The sequence below is a fragment of the Dendrobates tinctorius genome, unplaced genomic scaffold (genome assembly GCF_039654945.1).
Source record: "Dendrobates tinctorius isolate UK_male_01 unplaced genomic scaffold, ASM3965494v1 ptg000086l, whole genome shotgun sequence".
NCBI lineage: Eukaryota > Metazoa > Chordata > Amphibia > Anura > Dendrobatidae > Dendrobates > Dendrobates tinctorius.
Genome location: NW_027361754.1, coordinates 54565636 through 54584594, shown reverse-complemented (window position 1 = coordinate 54584594; position 18959 = coordinate 54565636). Strand labels below are relative to the sequence as shown.

At 40.7% G+C, this 18959-nt stretch overlaps 1 protein-coding gene across 1 annotated transcript; it reads left to right on the top strand.

The window, feature by feature from the left end:
- Positions 1-659: 659 nt before the first annotated feature.
- On the top strand, positions 660-9855 carry LOC141098066 (transmembrane protein 26-like). The gene is made up of 3 exons (XM_073585647.1): positions 660-856; positions 2728-2872; positions 8924-9855. Exons 1-3 carry the CDS (start codon positions 660-662, stop codon positions 9479-9481), a joined length of 900 nt encoding a protein of 299 aa, XP_073441748.1. The 3' UTR covers positions 9482-9855.
- Positions 9856-18959: the final 9104 nt, after the last annotated feature.

Below are 18959 nucleotides of genomic sequence, written 5' to 3'. Positions count from 1 at the left end.
GCATGGGACTTCCAGCAGGACAATGACACCAAACATACCTCAAGAAGCCCCCAGAAATAGATGGAAACAAAAGTGATGGAGAGTTCAGAAGTGGTAATTCCAGATTGAGTAGCGTAAAGTCTCCCACCACTGCTACTTACATACAGCTGCTACAGTGAAACTGCAAATGGACACATTAAATCAGTTAATTTTGCCTGCTTTGATGAATTTCTGAGCACAGATCACTGTAAAAAACAAATCTGTCAATGAGCATATGGAAAAAAGCAGCAGCAAGGATTATAATTTATAAGGCAATAATTCCTGACTAGATGCCTGTAATATGCTATCCCTACTGCCACACCTCACTCTAGATGAATTGCAGATAAGAGCTGTATTATTGTACAATATAGAAAGGATTTGAACCTGCCCGGAAAAGCTACTTTAGGTTGGTATATCATATAACATCCCAATAAAATACATTTAAGTTTCTTGGTGTAATGTGATTTTTTATTTGAAAAGTTCACAGGCTATGAATACTTTTTTAAGGCACTGTATGAATGCCAATAATATCCATCTTTTCCAGGAGTTCTAAGTTTATTAGTATCCTTACCAGCATAATAAAATATATGTTTCTGAAAAAATGTTCTGTTTGCTTTGCAGGCTATTAGCAAATTTGAAGAATGTTGTGCAATTATCGGAAGATACTGTCCGCTTCTTTCAGTCGTTTATTCCTCGCCATACATGGAAGTATTGTGGTAGGGACATTGGTGACAGTGAAGAAAGATGTCTCCTACTTGTGGTTTCTTATCGGAATTTGTCTCTTGGCCGTTGAGATGTTCGTGACATTACGCAATACAGAAAATGGAGAATGGACATGGTAATATGGACCATTGGATATTTCAGGCTCGGGCTTTGTGACAATATTTAGTTGTCTGATTTCCAATCTCTCGATTGTTTTAGATTGTTTTTAAGTTTTTGTTAAAGTCACATAAGTCTCTGACTCAAGTGAGTGTAATGTGAGGGTTGCGTCACATTGTGCCGAAGCTGCAATTAGTGTCTTTCATGTAATTTAGAAGCTGCAGAAGAATGACGTTACACAAATTGGGCATATTTTCTAATATATAAGGTTTCTAAGTAGGCTTCTGTAACTATGTAATCTAGCCTATATCTATTTAGATGCATTTTTATGAGTAATTAACAAGTCAATAAAGGCAAATCTTTCACCAGATTTCACAATACAAACTGCATACATTATTAAAAATATGTCTTAGATCTGATGAGGCTGTTGTACTTACTTTGAAAATCCATATCCCAATGGGTTGTAGGATTATGATAAATGGACTGATAAATTGATCATTTAATAAAGTAAATATTTCAAAAAGGATTAAAGAGACTTTCTGACTTTAGAGATGAGCTAATATATTAGAGTGGAATTGAATTCTACTCAAACATTACAAAAATCCTCTTTCGCCAAAATGCAGGATTTTTGGGGAAACTCAACTTCACGATGAACCGTAAGAGACCATCATTAGGTTAAAAAAACACAAATATATATTTACCGTAAGTATATAAAGACAAAAAATGAAGGCATCACACCGGTTCAGGGTGAAAAAATGTGTCTATTTAATTGCCATTTTGGGCAATTAAATAGCCACATTTTATCACCCTGAACTGGTGTGCTGTCTTCATTTTTTGTCTGTATATGGAGGTTTGGTCATTGCCGTGGAGGCACAGCTCCCAGGAACGCTATCTGCCTGTGATGCTTTTCATTTTCTTTTCTTTATTTTAATATATATATATATACACACAGTATATACTTATTTTACTGCTCCCTTCTCCATGTCCAGACCATCTGCGCGGCACCGTCCCTCACTGGGTCTTCAGTGCATAATCTTATCAACACTGCCAAGAGCTGAATCTTTGAGCCTCTTCATCCTAGGCCAGGACTTTAGGCTCTGATGAGGTCCTTGACCTTTCCATGCATGCGCGTGCAAGGTCAAGGGCAATTTCCTGGGCTGCCTCAGAGTCTGAAGTCCCAGTCTAGCAAGAAGAGGCCAAGAAATTCAAGGCTTGGTGATGGAAATAAGAAGAAGTATCGAGGACCAGCCAGGGGACGGTGAAGAGCTGAGGGAACATAAAGGTGTGTAGTAAGGGGATTAAAGGTATTTTTTTTCTTTTCAATATCTTACTTTTATTATTCTCTGGGGTCTATAGAGACCTCAGAGAATAATAAGGGACATTCATTTTGCAGAGAATAACTTCACTGTGAATTGAATTTCCAGGTTAAATCTGTACCATTTAGCGCATTTGAATGATGTCAAACCCGCTCATATCTATTAGATTTTCAAAATAAGTATACCAGCCACTTTTGGGTCTGAGATTGACTTTTAAAAATGTATCCAGTTTGCATTGAGAAATCTGGTGACAGATATGCTTTGGATTTACAATTTGTCAAGGGGGTTTCCAGATTTAGACAACTCGCTAACCAAAAACCCTATGAAATTTTTTAAAAAAATCAATAGATGAAATCCCTCATTTGAGATCACAATGAAATAGTATAAATGTGCAGATGACAATCCATTTAGTTAAAATAAATTCTGGCTCGCTACCAAAGAAAATTGCATCAGAATGGTGCAGATAATTTTTAAAGGGTTTTAACTAAGATAGTAAAATGCAATTCTTAAATAGGACCTTGCATGGAGCGAGGCTGCTCCCATCTAATATACTTATCGGTTCTCTGTTTTGCAGGTTTTCTCCGATGGTGTTTCTTTACTTGTGTTCAATTATTCCTTCTATATTTGTAATTGAACTCGAATACCTGAGTTGCAGAATGAATAACACTGAGACAAATATAAGCGCCATAACTGATCCCCAAAGACTGTGCGCAGAGAATGTACGTATTTCATCAAATATATGCACGAGATGATAAAACAGTGGACTCGTTTTAAACATGGTTTTTGGTCAAGGGAAGAGTTCTTATACATATGTCGCATGCAAAACAGGATGCACACATTCTCAATCATGTCATAGGGCAGTGAATTTATTTTCCAATATATAGGTTAAAAAAATAAAAAATATTTAACCCTTCACCCTCTGTTGATTTTCTGGGGTTTTTTGTTATTTCATCCCCTTCTTCCAAGCGCCATAACTTTTTTTTTTTTATTTTTCCTTCCATATATCCATATGAGGGCTTGTTTTTTTGCGTAATGAATTGTACTCTTGAATGACACCATTCGTTTTATCACATGATGGACTGGAAAGCGAGAAACAAATTCCAAGTTTGTTGAAATTGCAACGAAAATGCAACTCTACAATGGGTAATATGATTCTCTAGTTCATTGCGAGTATGCGCTAAGTAATAAAAATGTCTTAAAAGATTCTCTCTTTGTCATTATTCTGGAATTTGGCAAATATTGATAATTATGGTAATCCTAATTGACCTAAAACAGGAAAGATTTATTCTGATTTCATGTCAGATATTGAAAAAAAAACATGCAGATGTGTCTTTTTATATAATGTATGTAAACTTCTGGCTTCAGAAATCAATATTTTGTGGAATAACCTTGATTTTTAAATACAGCTTTCATGCATCTTGGCATACCTTCCACCAGTTTTTCACACTGCTTTTGGGTGACCATATGCCACTCCTGGTACAAAAATGTAAGTAAGCAGTTCTTTGTTTGATGGCTTGTGACTATCCATCTTCCTCTTGATGACATTCCAGAGGTTTTCAATGAGGTTCAGGTCTGGAGATTGGGCTGGCCATGACAGGGTTTTGATGTGGTGGTCTCTTAATTTTGGCCAGAGCTGTATACTGGGCCTCATATGATGCTCCATATATAACGGGCCCCATATGATGCTCCATATATAATGGGCCCTATATGATGCTCCATACATAATGGGCCCCATATAATGCTCCATTACATGATGGGCCCCATATGATGCTCCAGTATATAATGGGCCCCATATTGTACATCAGTATAATGGGCCCCATATGATGCTCCATACATAATGTTCCTCATATAATGGGGCTCCAGTGTATGATGGGCCCCATATGATGCTCCAGTATTTGATGGGCCTGATATGATGCTCCAGTATATGATGGGCCCCATACATTGCTCAAAACATTAAAAAAACAACCTGAAATCCTCCCCTCTCCTCGCTGGTCGCTGCCCTGCTCTGGACACCTCAGCATCACCGTCTTCCGGCTCTCTGCACTATGACTGTTCAGGCAGAGGGCGCACAGTCGTGATGTCATCGCATCCTTTGACCTGAAATGTGGTGGTTTTTCAACCACACATTGATTGACCTAACTGTGTGGCATGGCGCATTGTCCTGCTGGAAAAAACAGTCCTCAGAGTTGGGGAACATTGCCTGAGCAGAAGGAATCAACTGTTTTTCCAGGATAACCTTGTATGCGGCTTGATTCATACGCCCTTCGCAAAGAATAACCTGCCCAATTCCAGCCTTGCTGAAGCATCCCCAGGTCATCACTAATCCTCCACCAAATTTCACAGTTTTCACAGTGGGTACCAGACACTGTGGCTTGTACACCTCTCCAGGTCTCCGTCTAACCATTAGATGACCAGATGTTGGGCAAAGCTGAAAATTAGACTCATCAGAGATCACCTTACTCCAGTCCTCTATGGTCCAATCCTTATGGTCTTTGGCAAACTTCAGCCTGGCTCTCCTTTGCTTCTCATTGAAGAAAGGCTTTTTTTCTAGCTTTACATGACTTGAGCCCTGCCTCTAGGAGCCTGTTATGAACTGTTCTTGCTGTGTACTTCACCCCAGCTGCCATTTGCCATTCCTTTTGTAGGTCACTTGATGTCATCCTGCAGTTGCTGTGTGACATTTGAATAAAATGATGGTCATCCTGATCAGTGTAGAGTTGTTTTTGCCCTCTGCTGGTCTGTAGCTTTGTTGTCCCCAATGTCTGCTGCTTGACCTTGTTGTTGAATGCCGTCTTAGAAATTTTAATGATGGAGGCAACAAGACACTCACTGTATCCCTCTGCAAGTAAAGCCAGAATTGAGCCCTTCTTTTCCTCACTCAAGACCTTTCTTTTCAACTCCTTTGGCATGGTTAAAAGTTATTTTTTCATTCCTATTGCTTTTGGAATATTACTAGCATGTGTTTTGCCATCCATCTTGTCCTATTGCAAGAGGATTGTGAACACCACAGCAGCGTTTTTTATAGTTTATTTCGTTAAATAAGATTTGGTTCAGGTGATCACCTAATCAGATGCACATTAAGTAGAATGAGGTGTACTCTGGTTGGAATTCAACTGACACTGGAATGGAATGGCTGTCACTCATGTAGAGAAGCTGATTTTCATAAAACTGTGCAGTGGTCTCTTATTTTTTGCCAGAGCTGTATATATATAGATAGATATAGATCTATATAGATATATTTTGTAGTGCAGCGATAGCACACTGTGCAGTGATGAGACAGTATCCCAACAAAGTTCAAAACAAAATGTCTTTTTAATGTTTACACAGTAAACGATATTCTTCAGTTTACAGTCACTAAACACGTCAGTCCTCCTCTTGAGACCAGTTGCCATGGGTGACTGCACCACCGTGTTAATTTTCTACTCACAACATTACACAGTACACAATATCCTCCGGATCGCAGCCGGGAAACATATCCTTCAGCTTACTGTCACTAAACACGCTAGTCCTCCTCCAGGCACAGAACAGTCTACCTCCGGTTCACCACCGGGCACAAGACAGTCCACCTCGTAGACCAGTTACTGTGGGCGACTGCACCGCTGTGTACGCTGTGGGAGCCAGGCCCCTGAGCTTTCTTGGCTGCTTTAGCTCTGTTTGTCTGTGTTGCCTTGCACAAATGGAGCACTGCAGAGCTGACTGCTCTGCCCTCTAGCATACACCAGACACTCAACATGACACACGCAAACCCTATAATGCAGAACTTTTAAGTAGCAACCTGTGGCCTTGGGCCACATGAAAAACCCGGGCCAGGAATGAAACGGACTGCACCACTGACATACTGCAGTCAGTTTCAAAACACCAAAACCCAGAGCAGGTTTTCCCTAAATCTGCCCTGGACAACTAGCATGTCCAAGAACTATACTCACTTTAGTGCACTGCAACCACATCTATGCCTGTGACTGCAATGCACTCTCACGGCCTCAATATACCTCTTTGCGCATCCTGGGGGGTTACATGCAGTGACCCTCACATGTAACACCAGTCACTGCCTCACAATATATATACATATATACACAATATATACAGTATATATGGGGTACCCAAAAAAAGGAGAATCACTTATTTAATTTTTTTATATACTGTCCATTAGATGATCTTGCACTCGCCCATCCTTGCCCTCTGATACTTCTTCTTATTCCCAAGAATGAAGAAAAACCTAAAGAGAAAGAGTTTTCAGGACATAGAAAAGGTTAAGAAAAGTTAGCTGCAGGCACCGAACAGCATTAACTCAGAAGACTATAAAAAAGTTTTGAACAGTGGAAAAACCATTGGGAGAAGTGCACATAATCTAATGGAAGGTATTTTGAAGGGGATTAATGTATTCAAGATGTTATCTTGAATAAAACAGTTTTTAAATAAGTAATACTTGTTTATATTGGGTACCCCCTCGTATTCAGCAGAATCATATTTCCCAACTTTTATAAGCCTGAAGAAAGATATACTGTATATTGTGGCAATACACAGTGATTATGTCCCTACTGAAGCCCCTTAGTGTCACCTTCTCACCAGCGATACCTCATTTATGTTCATTATAGAGTGATGCCCCCCATAATGCCCCTACACACACATGCAATATGAATGGTATCCCACAGTGAATACCCTGTCCCCATAATTTCATCCTACACATATAGTATGATGACTTCACAGTGTCACCAGCAAAGTATGATGCCTACCCAGTATAAAGGTCCCACAGCCTTCCATACAGAATGAGGGCCTCAACATAGAATGAGGGCCCCCCTGCCCCCCCACTCAGTATGGGACCCCCACAGTTCCTCACACGGTATAATGGCCACCAATGCCCTCCATTCAATATGAGGCCCGCAGACTCCTCCACTCAGTAGAAAGGCCCACAAAGTACCTCACACAGCATGAGAGCCCACACACAATATGAGGCCCCCCTTGCCACACCACTTAGTATGAGGGCCCCAATCAGTATTGGAGTGCCCACAGTCGCCAGCTCAGTATTGGGCTTCTAACAGCCCCCACACAGAATAAGGACCCCCAGAGCACACCACTTATTATGGGAGCCCCCACAGTTTCCATCTCATTATGATGACTCCACACCTCCTCACACAGTATGAGGGTCCTCGTGGCCCACACTCACTACAATTTCTCCCACAGCCTTTCACTCAGTATAATGACCTCCACAACACCCTGCTCATTATGAGAGCTCCCGCTCACTATCCCCACAGCCTACCATTCAGTATAATGGCCCCCACAACTCCCCACTCATTATGAGGGACCCCACAGCCCTCAATTAGTATGATGCCCATACTACTACCGACATAAAAAATAAAACTTATCTCACCTCATTCCCCCAGCAGGCTGCTCGAGTCTCTGCAATGTCAGTATTGAGGCTTCCTCTTAGCAGGCGTGATGTAGTGATGTCATCACGCTTGCTGTGGAGGGCTGGTTTTAGACAAGTGGAACCCTGGGCAAAAGTTAAAAGTGGGACCCCAAATGCTAACCTATTGCACCATCACATGGATACATTTTGGGTTCATGTATAGGAGCTGATTTCAGAATGTTAACCGAGAGCAATCAACCATATCAAAGTTGTTCAGCGCTTGATTACCGGCGTCTTTATAAAAACTGACAAAAGGCCGTCAAAAAATGATGTTGACAGAACAATCACTAATAGATCATTCTGTCCCCATACTGTATCATGTTATCAGCACCACATCTTCTTTTTACTCCCGGCGATGTGCTACCAACAACAATGATTTTTGTCCCTGCATGATCAATCCAGTCACCCGATGAATGAGCAGAATTTTGTTTTTATACCTACAAACTCTCATCTGAACTGCCGGTGTTTATAAATATGGATACTACACACACTCACACACAGTGTGTGGCACAAACACTGTATGTTACACACACATGTACATATAGATCAGGTACACACACAGAGCATATACATCTATATATGTACATACATGCAGACAGATGTATATACACAGAGCACATACATGCACATATGTTTACACAGAGCTTATACAGGCACATGTATACACAAAGTACATACATACACACATGTATACACAGAGCACATTCATACTCACGTGTACACAGAGCACATGCATACACATATGTATATACATAGATCACATACACACACATATATAAACAGCGCACATGCATACACACTTGTCTTCATACACATTTCTTCCTCTCCTGAGTCATCTGACGGCAATTCACACTCTCCGGATCACACTGCGCTCTGTGTGACCCGGAATTGGCTATTATGTTGTAAGCCTGTTGAGTGTCAGAACGAGGAATTAACACAGATTTATGGAATTAAAAAAATAACAAATTCTTTATTTTTTTATTTGTTTATTTTTTCTATTAGGGCAAAAGGGAATGATTTAAACATTTATGTTTTTTTTACTTTTTAATAATGTTTTTGTACTACCTTAGACAAATTCTTTTAGTGTCCATAGGGGATTTGAACCTGCAATTGTTTGATGGCGGGTACTATATTCTTTCATACACATTTTAATGCTGCCAGTTCTAAATGCTTATAGAGCAGCAATCAAAGTGAGCTCCAGTTGCTGCTGATAGAGGTAGGTTCTGTCTGTGTATAACACAGCCGGCACCTGTCATTTATAGATTGGGCTCTACACTGCATGTACATGCAGTAAAAGTTGATACATGTCTATGGTATTTACTCGGTTTTCTAGCTAACAGCAGATGTTTTGATCTCTCACCAGACCGAAAAACTCTCCAGTTATATACAAATTGAAGAGGAATTAACAATCTTGGTCCTGATTATCGGACGTTGGTTGATGCCAAGAGGAAAAATGAGCCGCGATCAGCTCGCTCAGCTACTTCTGATGTACCTTGCACTAGGAGCAGATATTCTGGATATTTTAGAACTGATGAAGGCGCCGTCAGTAGAAACCAACGAGACTATAACGGTGGTGGGACTGTGTCTATTCTCCTGGGCGATTATGCAGTTTACATTAGTACTCACCCAAACTGTGTCATCTTCGTCTCTGGAAACAGACGACAGTGAGCAGTTACATTCATCATCCGGAGTAAAGAATTGCATTTTGTCTTTATGTTACACCACGGAGGTTTGGGATGTGTTGATCGCAGTGGGGATGCAGGATGGACCGTTTCTGATTTACCGTTTGTATTTGGTAACTAGAAAGGGAGTGTTTAATGACTCCATGATGTTTTTTATAAGCAAAAACATTTTGTCTGTTATAATACAAGTATACAGGGTTGGTGTGTTTATTTACAATGAAAATTGTAAAAGAAAGTAATTTCATCCATAAGATTTCAGCGCAAATCTTGTTGAAGGCATGCAAGAACCAGTGGCGTAGCTTGAAGCTCAAGGACCCCAACAGAAAATCTCCAACAAGGTCCCCCACTATCACGGGTCTTAAATGGTATTGTCCTTCTCATATGGGTTAAATGGACCTTTTTGGTATCCACTAGGTCCAACGAGTGTAACTAAAGTCTCTGCATAGTTATAGTTAATCCCCTGGCAAGAGCATATGACGACTCTTTGCATGCCATATCAATTTCTCATACTACAAATAATAATATTAATGTATGAAAAAAAAAGAACAAAACTAATGGAAAATGTTTACACCCCTATCATTTTGAAGCAAAATTAAACACAAGTATTAAAGCTATTTCTGGTGCAAACTGTTGTCATAGTAATTTATAATAAAAGCTTTGATTCATGACCAATGGAATGGCTAATAATAATAATCTTTATTTTTATATAGCGCTAACATATTCTGCAGCGCTTTACAGTTTTGCACACATTATCATCACTGTCCCTGATGGGGCTCACAATCTAAATTCCCTATCAGTATGTCTTTGGAATGTGGGAGGAAACCGGAGTACTCGGAGGAAACCCACGCAAACACGGGGAGAACATACAAACTCCTTGCAGATGTTGTCCTTGGTGGGACTCAAACCCAGGACTCCAGCGCTGCAAGGCTGCAATGCTAACCACTGAGCCACCGTGCTGCCCAAGATCTGCTAAGATCAAAGCATGTTCTGTACATCACCCTAAAAACACCATCCTCACCATTACACATGGTGGTGGCAGCATCATGCTGTGGGTAGGCTTTTCTTCAGCAGGGACAGGGAAACAGGTTAGAAATGATGGGAAGATGAATGGAGCTAAATACAGGGCAATCCTGGAGGAAAACCTTTTAGAAGTTACAAAAGACTTGAGACTGGGGCATAGGTTTAATTTTCAGCAGTACATGACCCTAAATATACTCCAAGGGATACAATGGATGGTTTAAATCAAAGCATATTCATGTGTTTGAATAGCACACTCACAGTCCAGACCTAAACCCCATTGAGAATCTGTGGCAAGACTTGAAAGTTGCTGTTCACAGACGTCTCCATCCAATCTCACTGAGCTAGAGCAAGTGTGCAAAGAAGAAGGGGCAAAAATATCAGCCGTTAAATGTGCAGAGCTGGTAGAGACTGGCTCCAAAAGACCTCCAGCGGTAACTGCAGCGAAAGGTTGCCCTACAAAGTATTGACTCGTCACAATTTTCAGATCTATACTTTTAAAATATTTAGAAATCCAGGCATCATTTCTTTTAGGGCTCATACATGAGAGAAACTCAGACGAGTCTCGCACGTCAATACCCTACCCGGCACTGCCTCCGGCACTCGGATCGGAGCGTTCAGCTGCATAGTGCTGGTTATTGACGTACGAGACTCGTCTGAGTTTCTCACATGTGAGTATGAGCCCTTTCACTTCACAAACACTTGTGTTGGCATATCACATAAAATCCCAATAAAGTACATTTAAGTTTTTGGGTGTAGCTTGACAAAATGCGGAAAAGTTCACATGGTATGAATACTTTTTCAAGGCACTGTGTCTGTTAAAAGGATACCCTAGAAACGAGTTTCGACTTTAATAAATAAAAAAAAAAATTCCAAGTGCAGTATTTTTGTGTTGGAGGAGGACAATGAAAAGGTCTGGGCAGATGTTCTGTCATCAGTAGCCATTTTTAAAACAAGACAGCCACTCATTCTGTTAGGAATTAAGAGAACCACTATTAGTTATTTATTAGTAAGCGCCAAAAAATTCTGTACTTAACACATTTGTTTGTTTAAAACATCTTTTTATTGTTTTAACAAAAAGGTATAACATTACATGTGACTAGATAGATCAAGCATCAACAGTATCATAAATTTCCAATCTGACCTTTCTGCACATGTATTAATATCTCATACATTATTACTTGTAACATTTTACTACATAGCAGGTCGGACGGCATCTAGTCTAGTTTTACTACTTAAAATCGTGAGTCAAGGAAAAGAACCTTGACGTAGATCACTGGTAGATACATATAAATCAGTTGCAACATAATACAAGCCTTTAACTTAGGAGAAAGGATAGAAGTTAGAGAAAAAAGGAGGGTATAGAGAGGGGGGGATGTCTAGGGGTGGGGTCGGAATATGTACTTAACACATTTAATTAAAATATTAATAACACGGAAAACACCTTTAACTAATTAATGCAGAATTCTGAGTAGGTCATAGGGAAAGCAAAAGGGATAATTGCCCACAGGGGCCTCCACCATTAGGGGGGCTTCTACAGTCCCAACCTATATTTAACCTGCTTTTCCCAGACACTTCCTGCAGCAGACCAATGGTCAGGCATGTTCGGTGCCACCTTAGTGAATCAATGGACTGGTCTTGTAAGGCTACGTTCCAACAGTGAATTTTTGGTGAGTTTTTATGCTGCGTATTTTCAAAAAAATGTAAGTAACTTATTTTAGTTAATGGGTGCAGAAATGGTGCATAAAATCTGCAACATCAAAGATTCCACAAAATCTCATAGCGGGAATGGAGCCTTAAAGAGATTTTTCACACTAAATATTAGTTGAGCAAAATGATTTACAAGACCAGATAGTGATATGATGTTAGAAGGTAGAGAATTACTTTTAGTACAAGATGCTCTCAAAAACAAACATCTCTTCAATGTGACAGAGAAGAAAATGTAACTCTTATGAAATATTATATCACTCAAGATTTTGGAGGGGTGTAAAAAGTGTATGCAAATGGAAAATGTCAAGGAGCTGAAACTCCTAAACCCTTCATCCAATTTTAATGTGGATGCCCTCAAATGAAAGCTGAAAGTCTGAATTTCAACTGCATCTGAATTGTTTTGTTTAAAATTTATTGTGGTAATGTCTAGAACCAAAATTTGAAAAATGTTGTCTCTGTCCAAATATATATGGACCTAACTGTATAAACACAGTGAAAACTGTGATCAGATCCTAATCCTGTCTGTTAGGAAAATTATCTTCAGTCATTTGGACAATGGTCATATTTATGTCATCATACGAAGAACTGCTTTGTATATGCGAAGGGAAATCACAAATATTCATCAAGCAACCTGAGGCCCCAAGAAAACCACAGGACATGATAAAGAATTTCTATGTAAATGCTCGATGAGATTCAACCCCAGTTGGATGACAATTGAAATATAGTAAAACTATAATAATGAACGAGAGAAAAAGAGATTACTAGAGATTAAAATTTAAATTAAAGCAGTGTGTGTGCCTGTATGTAGAAAATGGAGATTGTGTGTAACATAAAGTGTGTGTGTCTGTAGCATGGAATGTGTGTAACATGCAGAGTGTGTGTGTATCATGGAGTGTTTGCATGTGTAAATGTGTAACATACAGTGTGTGTGTAGCATGGAGTGTGAGTAACATGCAGTGTGTGTGTAGCATGGAGTGTTTGTATGTGTAACATACAGTGTGTGTGTGTAGCATGGAGTGCTTGTATGTGTAACATACAGTGTGTGTAGCATGGAGTGTGAGTAACATGCAGTGTGTGTAGCATGGAGTGCTTGTATGTGTAACATACAGTGTGTGTAGCATGGAGTGCTTGTATGTGTAACATACAGTGTGTGTAGCATGGAGTGTTTGTATGTGTAACATACAGTGTGTGTAGCATGGAGTGTGAGTAACATGCAGTGTGTGTAGCATGGAGTGCTTGTATGTGTAACATACAGTGTGTGTAGCATGGAGTGTGAGTAACATGCAGTGTGTGTAGCATGGAGTGCTTGTATGTGTAACATACAGTGTGTGTAGCATGGAGTGTTTGTATGTGTAAGGCTGGTTTCACATTTGCGTTTTTTAGCGCTGGAAAAAAACGCATATGTGCGCATGCGTTTTTTCCCCTATATTTAACATGGGTGCGCATACCTGCGCGCTTGTAAGCGCATGTATGCGATTTTCATGCGCTGCGTTTTTTTGGGGTGTGCGTTTGTATTTTCCAGACGCAGCATGTTGCATTTTTTGGCCCTGCAAAAAAGCGCATGCGCACATATGCGCACGTTTTGCGCTAAAAATGGCCATTATAGCCTATGGATGCGCATATGTGCGCACTGGCATGCTCATGTATGCGTTTTTTTGCATATGCGTTTTTTTTTTTTAACCATGGAATTTAGGGGTTTGGGTTAGAGTTAGGGTTAGTTAAGGGGGTTTAGGGTTAGGGTTAGGGTCAGGGTTAGGGTTGGGGTTTGGGTCAGGGTTAGGGTTAAGTATGGTTTGGTTAAGGGTTAGGGTCAGGGTTAGGGTCAGGATTAGGGTTAAGTATGGTTTGGTTAAGGGTTAGGGTCAGGGTTAGGGTTAGGGTTAGGGTCAGGGTTAGGGTTAGGGTTAGGGTTAGGGTCAGGGTTAGGGTTAAGTATGGTTTTGTTAAGGGTTAGGGTCAGGGTTAGGGTCAGGATTAGGGTTAAGTATGGTTTGGTTAAGGGTTAGGGTCAGGGTTAGGGTTAGGGTCAGGGTTAGGGTTAGGGTTAGGGTTAGGGTCAGGGTTAGGGTTAAGTATGGTTTTGTTAAGGGTTAGGGTCAGGGTTAGGGTCAGGATTAGGGTTAAGTATGGTCTGGTTAAGGGTTAGGGTCAGGGTTAGGGTTAGGGTTAGGGTCAGGGTCAGGGTTAGGGTTAGGGTCAGGGTTAAGTATGGTTTTGTTAAGGGTTAGGGTCAGGGTTAGGGTCAGGATTAGGGTTAAGTATGGTTTGGTTAAGGGTTAGGGTCAGGGTTAGGGTTAGGGTTATGGTCAGGGTTAAGTATGGTTTTGTTAAGGGTTAGGGTCAGGGTTAGGGTTAGGGTTAGGGTCAGGGTTAGGGTTAGGGTTAGGGTTAGGGTCAGGGTTAGGGTTAGGGTTAGGGTCAGGGTTAGGGTTAGGGTTAGGGTTAGTTAGGGTTTAGGGTTTGGGTTAGGGTTAAGTATGATTTGGTTAAGGGTTAGGGTCAGGGTTAGGGTTAGGGTTAGGGTCAGGGTTAGGGTTAGTAAAGTCATGGTTTGGGTTAGTGTGAGGGGCCACCTAATGTTGGAAAAAACCGCAAACGCGGTAAAAACGCACTAAAAACGCATACAAACGCATAAAAACGCTGCTTTTTTTCATGCATGCTCATAAAAATGCTTGAAAAAAACGCAGCAGTTGTATGCTTTTGTATGCGTTTTTTCAATGCGTTTTTTTGCGGGAAAAACGCGCTGCAAAAAAAAGCAAGTGTGAAACTAGCCTAACATACAGTGTGTGTAGCATGGAGTGTGAGTAACATGCAGTGTGTGTAGCATGGAGTGTGAGTAACATGTAGTGTGTGTAGCATGGAGTGCTTGTATGTGTAACATAGTGTGTGTAGCATGGAGTGTTTGTATGTGTAACATACAGTGTGTGTAGCATGGAGTGTGAGTAACATGCAGTGTGTGTAGCATGGAGTGCTTGTATGTGTAACATACAGTGTGTGTAGCATGGAGTGTTTGTATGTGTAACATACAGTGTGTGTAGCATGGAGTGTGAGTAACATGCAGTGTGTGTAGCATGGAGTGCTTGTATGTGTAACATACAGTGTGTGTAGCATGGAGTGTGAGTAACATGCAGTGTGTGTGTAGCATGGAGTGTTTGTATTTGTAACATACAGTGTGTGTAGCATGGAGTGTGAGTAACAAGCAGTGTGTGTGTAGCATAGAGTGTTTGTATGTGTAACATACAGTGTGTGTGAGTAACATGCAGTGTGTGTGAGTAACATGCAGTGTGTGTGTAGCATCGAGTGTATGTGAAACATAGAATGTGTGTGTTTCATGAAGTGTGCGTTTTTGTGTAATATACAGTGTGTGTGTGTTTGTATGTGTAACATACAGTGTGTGTAGCATGGAGTGTGAGTAACATGCAGTGTGTGTGTAGCATGGAGTGTTTGTATGTGTAACATACAGTGTGTGTGTGTAGCATGGAGTGTGAGTAACATGCAGTATGTGTGTAGCATGGAGTGCTTGTATGTGTAACATACAGTGTGTGTAGCATGGAGTGTGAGTAACATGCAGTGTGTGTGTAGCATGGAGTGCTTGTATGTGTAACATACAGGGTGTGTAGCATGGAGTGTGAGTAACATGCAGTGTGTGTGTAGCATGGAGTGTTTGTATGTGTAACATACAGTGTGTGTGTGTAGCATGGAGTGTGAGTAACATGCAGTATGTGTGTAGCATGGAGTGCTTGTATGTGTAACATACAGTGTGTGTAGCATGGAGTGTGAGTAACATGCAGTGTGTGTAGCATGGAGTGCTTGTATGTGTAACATACAGTGTGTGTAGCATGGAGTGTTTGTATGTGTAACATACAGTGTGTGTAGTATGGAGTGTGAGTAACATGCAGTATGTGCGTAGCATGGAGTGCTTGTATGTGTAACATACAGTGAGTGTAGTATGGAGTGTGAGTAACATGCAGTGTGTGTAGCATGGAGTGCTTGTATGTGTAACATACAGTGTGTGTAGCATGGAGTGTTTGTATGTGTAACATACAGTGTGTGTAGTATGGAGTGTGAGTAACATGCAGTATGTGCGTAGCATGGAGTGCTTGTATGTGTAACATACAGTGAGTGTAGTATGGAGTGTGAGTAACATGCAGTGTGTGTAGCATGGAGTGTTTGTATGTGTAACATACAGTGTGTGTAGTATGGAGTGTGAGTAACATGCAGTATGTGCGTAGCATGGAGTGCTTGTATGTGTAACATACAGTGAGTGTAGTATGGAGTGTGAGTAACATGCAGTGTGTGTAGCATGGAGTGCTTGTATGTGTAACATACAGTGTGTGTAGCATGGAGTGTGAGTAACATGCAGTGTGCGTGTAGCATGGAGTGTTTGTATTTGTAACATACAGTGTGTGTAGCATGGAGTGTGAGTAACAAGCAGTGTGTGTGTAGCATAGAGTGTTTGTATGTGTGACATACAGTGTGTGTGAGTAACATGCAGTGTGTGTGAGTAACATGCAGTGTGTGTGTGTAGCATCGAGTGTATGTGAAACATAGAATGTGTGTGTTTCATGAAGTGTGCGTTTTTGTGTAATATACAGTGTGTGTGTTTGTATGTGTAACATACAGTGTGTGTAGCATGGAGTGTGAGTAACATACAGTGTGTGTATAGCATCGAGTGTTTGTATATGTAACATAGAATGTGTGTGCATTATGAAGTATGCATTTTTGTGCAACATACAGTGTATGTAGCAGTAATGTGTGTGTTTGCATGTAACATTCAATGTGTGCAGCATGGAACATCTGTATGTGTTTGTGTGTAACATACAGTGTGTATACCATGGCATCTGTGTGTAACATTAAGTGTGTGTAGCATGGAATGTGTGTGCAACATATAGTTGGTGTGTGTAGTATAGAATATGTATGTAACATGAACTGTGAGTGTAGCATGGAATATGTTGTTGCATGAAATATGTGTGTGCATAACATAGATTGAAACATGGAATGTGTGAGTGTGTAACATACAGAGTATAGCATGGAATGTGTGTGTGTGTACTATGGATTATGTGTGTAATATACAGTGTGTGTAGCATGGAAATATGTGGGTGTGCGCAACATACCGTGTGTATAGTAAGAATGTGTGTGTGTAACATACAGTGTGTGTTACATGGCATACATGTGTGTAAGATACAGCGTGTGTATTAAGGAAAGTGTTTGTAGAGTGGATTGTGTGTGCAACATATAGTGTGTGTAGTATGGAATGTGTGTGTGTGTAACTTAGTGTGTGTAGCATAGAATGTTTGTGTGTAACATACAGAGCTTGTAGCATCCACAGTTAAAAATGCTGGCAGTGGAGACAAATATTTTCATGTGTATACAGGTCGGCAATCACCGAACAAACAAACAAAACAATAAGTCATCTGGTGATTTATGCCGGTACATCCTTCTGTCCTATTCATTCATTGTCGGTTTGTACATAGAGGCCGTAAACAGAGGTCACGATTGGGCCACATGCCAGCTGACATCTGAGCAAAGTTCAATTGGATGTGCGTCCTGGGACACACATGCAGCTGAAGTATATTGAGGCGCCAGCAGCTGACATCAGCGTGCATGTGACTGGGAGCGCATGGCGGTAACGTCATGTGCTCCCGTCACTTGCACATTGAAGTCAACTGCAGGCTCCAGAAAAGGATGCCGCGCAGAGGGATGAGCGGAGGGCAGGTGAGTAGAATTATATATATACCAGGATTGGGCATATATACAGTATATACCAGGATGGGGAATATATATACCAGGATGGGGTATATATCTATATATCAGGATGGGGCTCAGCATAAGGAACATGTATGCCAGGATGGGGCACAGGATAAGAGACATACAGGTGCTTCTCATAAAAGTAGAATATCATCCAAAGGTTAATTTATTTCAGCTCTTCCATAGAAAAAGTGAAACTCATGTATTATATAGAGTCATTACAAACAGAGTGATCTATTTCAAGTGTTTATTTATGTTAATGTTGATGATTATGGCTTACAGCCAGTGGAAACCCAAAAGAAATTATCTCAGTAAATTAGAATAATTAACAAAAACACCTGCAAAGGCTTCCTAAGCGTTTAAAAAGGTCCCTTAGGGCCCCGTCACATATAGCGATCTCGCTAGCGAGATCGCTGCTGAGTCACAAGTTTTGTGACACAACTGCGATCTCAGCTAACAGAAAAAATTCAAAAAGGCTTGCATAGGACGTCAGAATTTTTTCTATGTTAGCTGTTATGATATTAGTGTTAGGGACCTGCAATATCATGAGGAGCCTCGACGTTGGCTTGCAGGCTATATCTATTTTGGCAAAAATATTAACCAATACCTCATTTAATGTACTCATTGTATGCATTAATTTTTTTTGCACTTATATCATTTTTTGCAGGATGCAGTCTGGCCTCTTTTTGTTGGCTTGGTCTATTGGGGCGTCTGTGTGTTGCATATTTTAGTGCTGTAGCAGCCCGCCTGCTAATACTATGGGCATCATTAATAGGTTGCAAGCCAGACACTTTGCATCACACTTATATATGTGTGACTGACGCTCTATGCAAGCCTTATCTATGTGCATTGTCATCTGCACCTCAAAAACATTTCTAGAATTCGACCTTTTCTTACGTTTGACTCTGCAAAAACTCTTACTGTTTCTCTTATTCATTCTCGTCTCGACTATTGTAACTCTCTTCTAATCGGTCTCCCTCTTACCAAACTCTCCCTCCAATCTGTCTTGAATGCTGCAGCCAGGATCATATTCCTCACCAATCGTTACACCGATGCCTCTACCTTGTGCCAGTCATTACACTGGCTACCCATCCACTCCAGAATTCAGTATAAACTTATTACCCTCACCCACAAAGCCCTCCATGGCTCAGCACCACCCTACATCTCCTCCCTTGTTTCAGTATACCACCCTACCCGCGCCCTCTGTTCTGCTGATGACCTGAGGTTAGCATCCTCAATAGT

Bases quoted from the DNA above. Each gene is read 5' to 3' on its own strand.
- LOC141098066 (XM_073585647.1), top strand. From the start codon at position 660: ATGTTGTGCAATTATCGGAAGATACTGTCCGCTTCTTTCAGTCGTTTA. The intron at 857-2,727 runs GTAATATGGACC...TCTGTTTTGCAG, and splicing joins GAAAATGGAGAATGGACATG to GTTTTCTCCGATGGTGTTTC. The intron at 2,873-8,923 runs GTACGTATTTCA...ATCTCTCACCAG, and splicing joins AAAGACTGTGCGCAGAGAAT to ACCGAAAAACTCTCCAGTTA.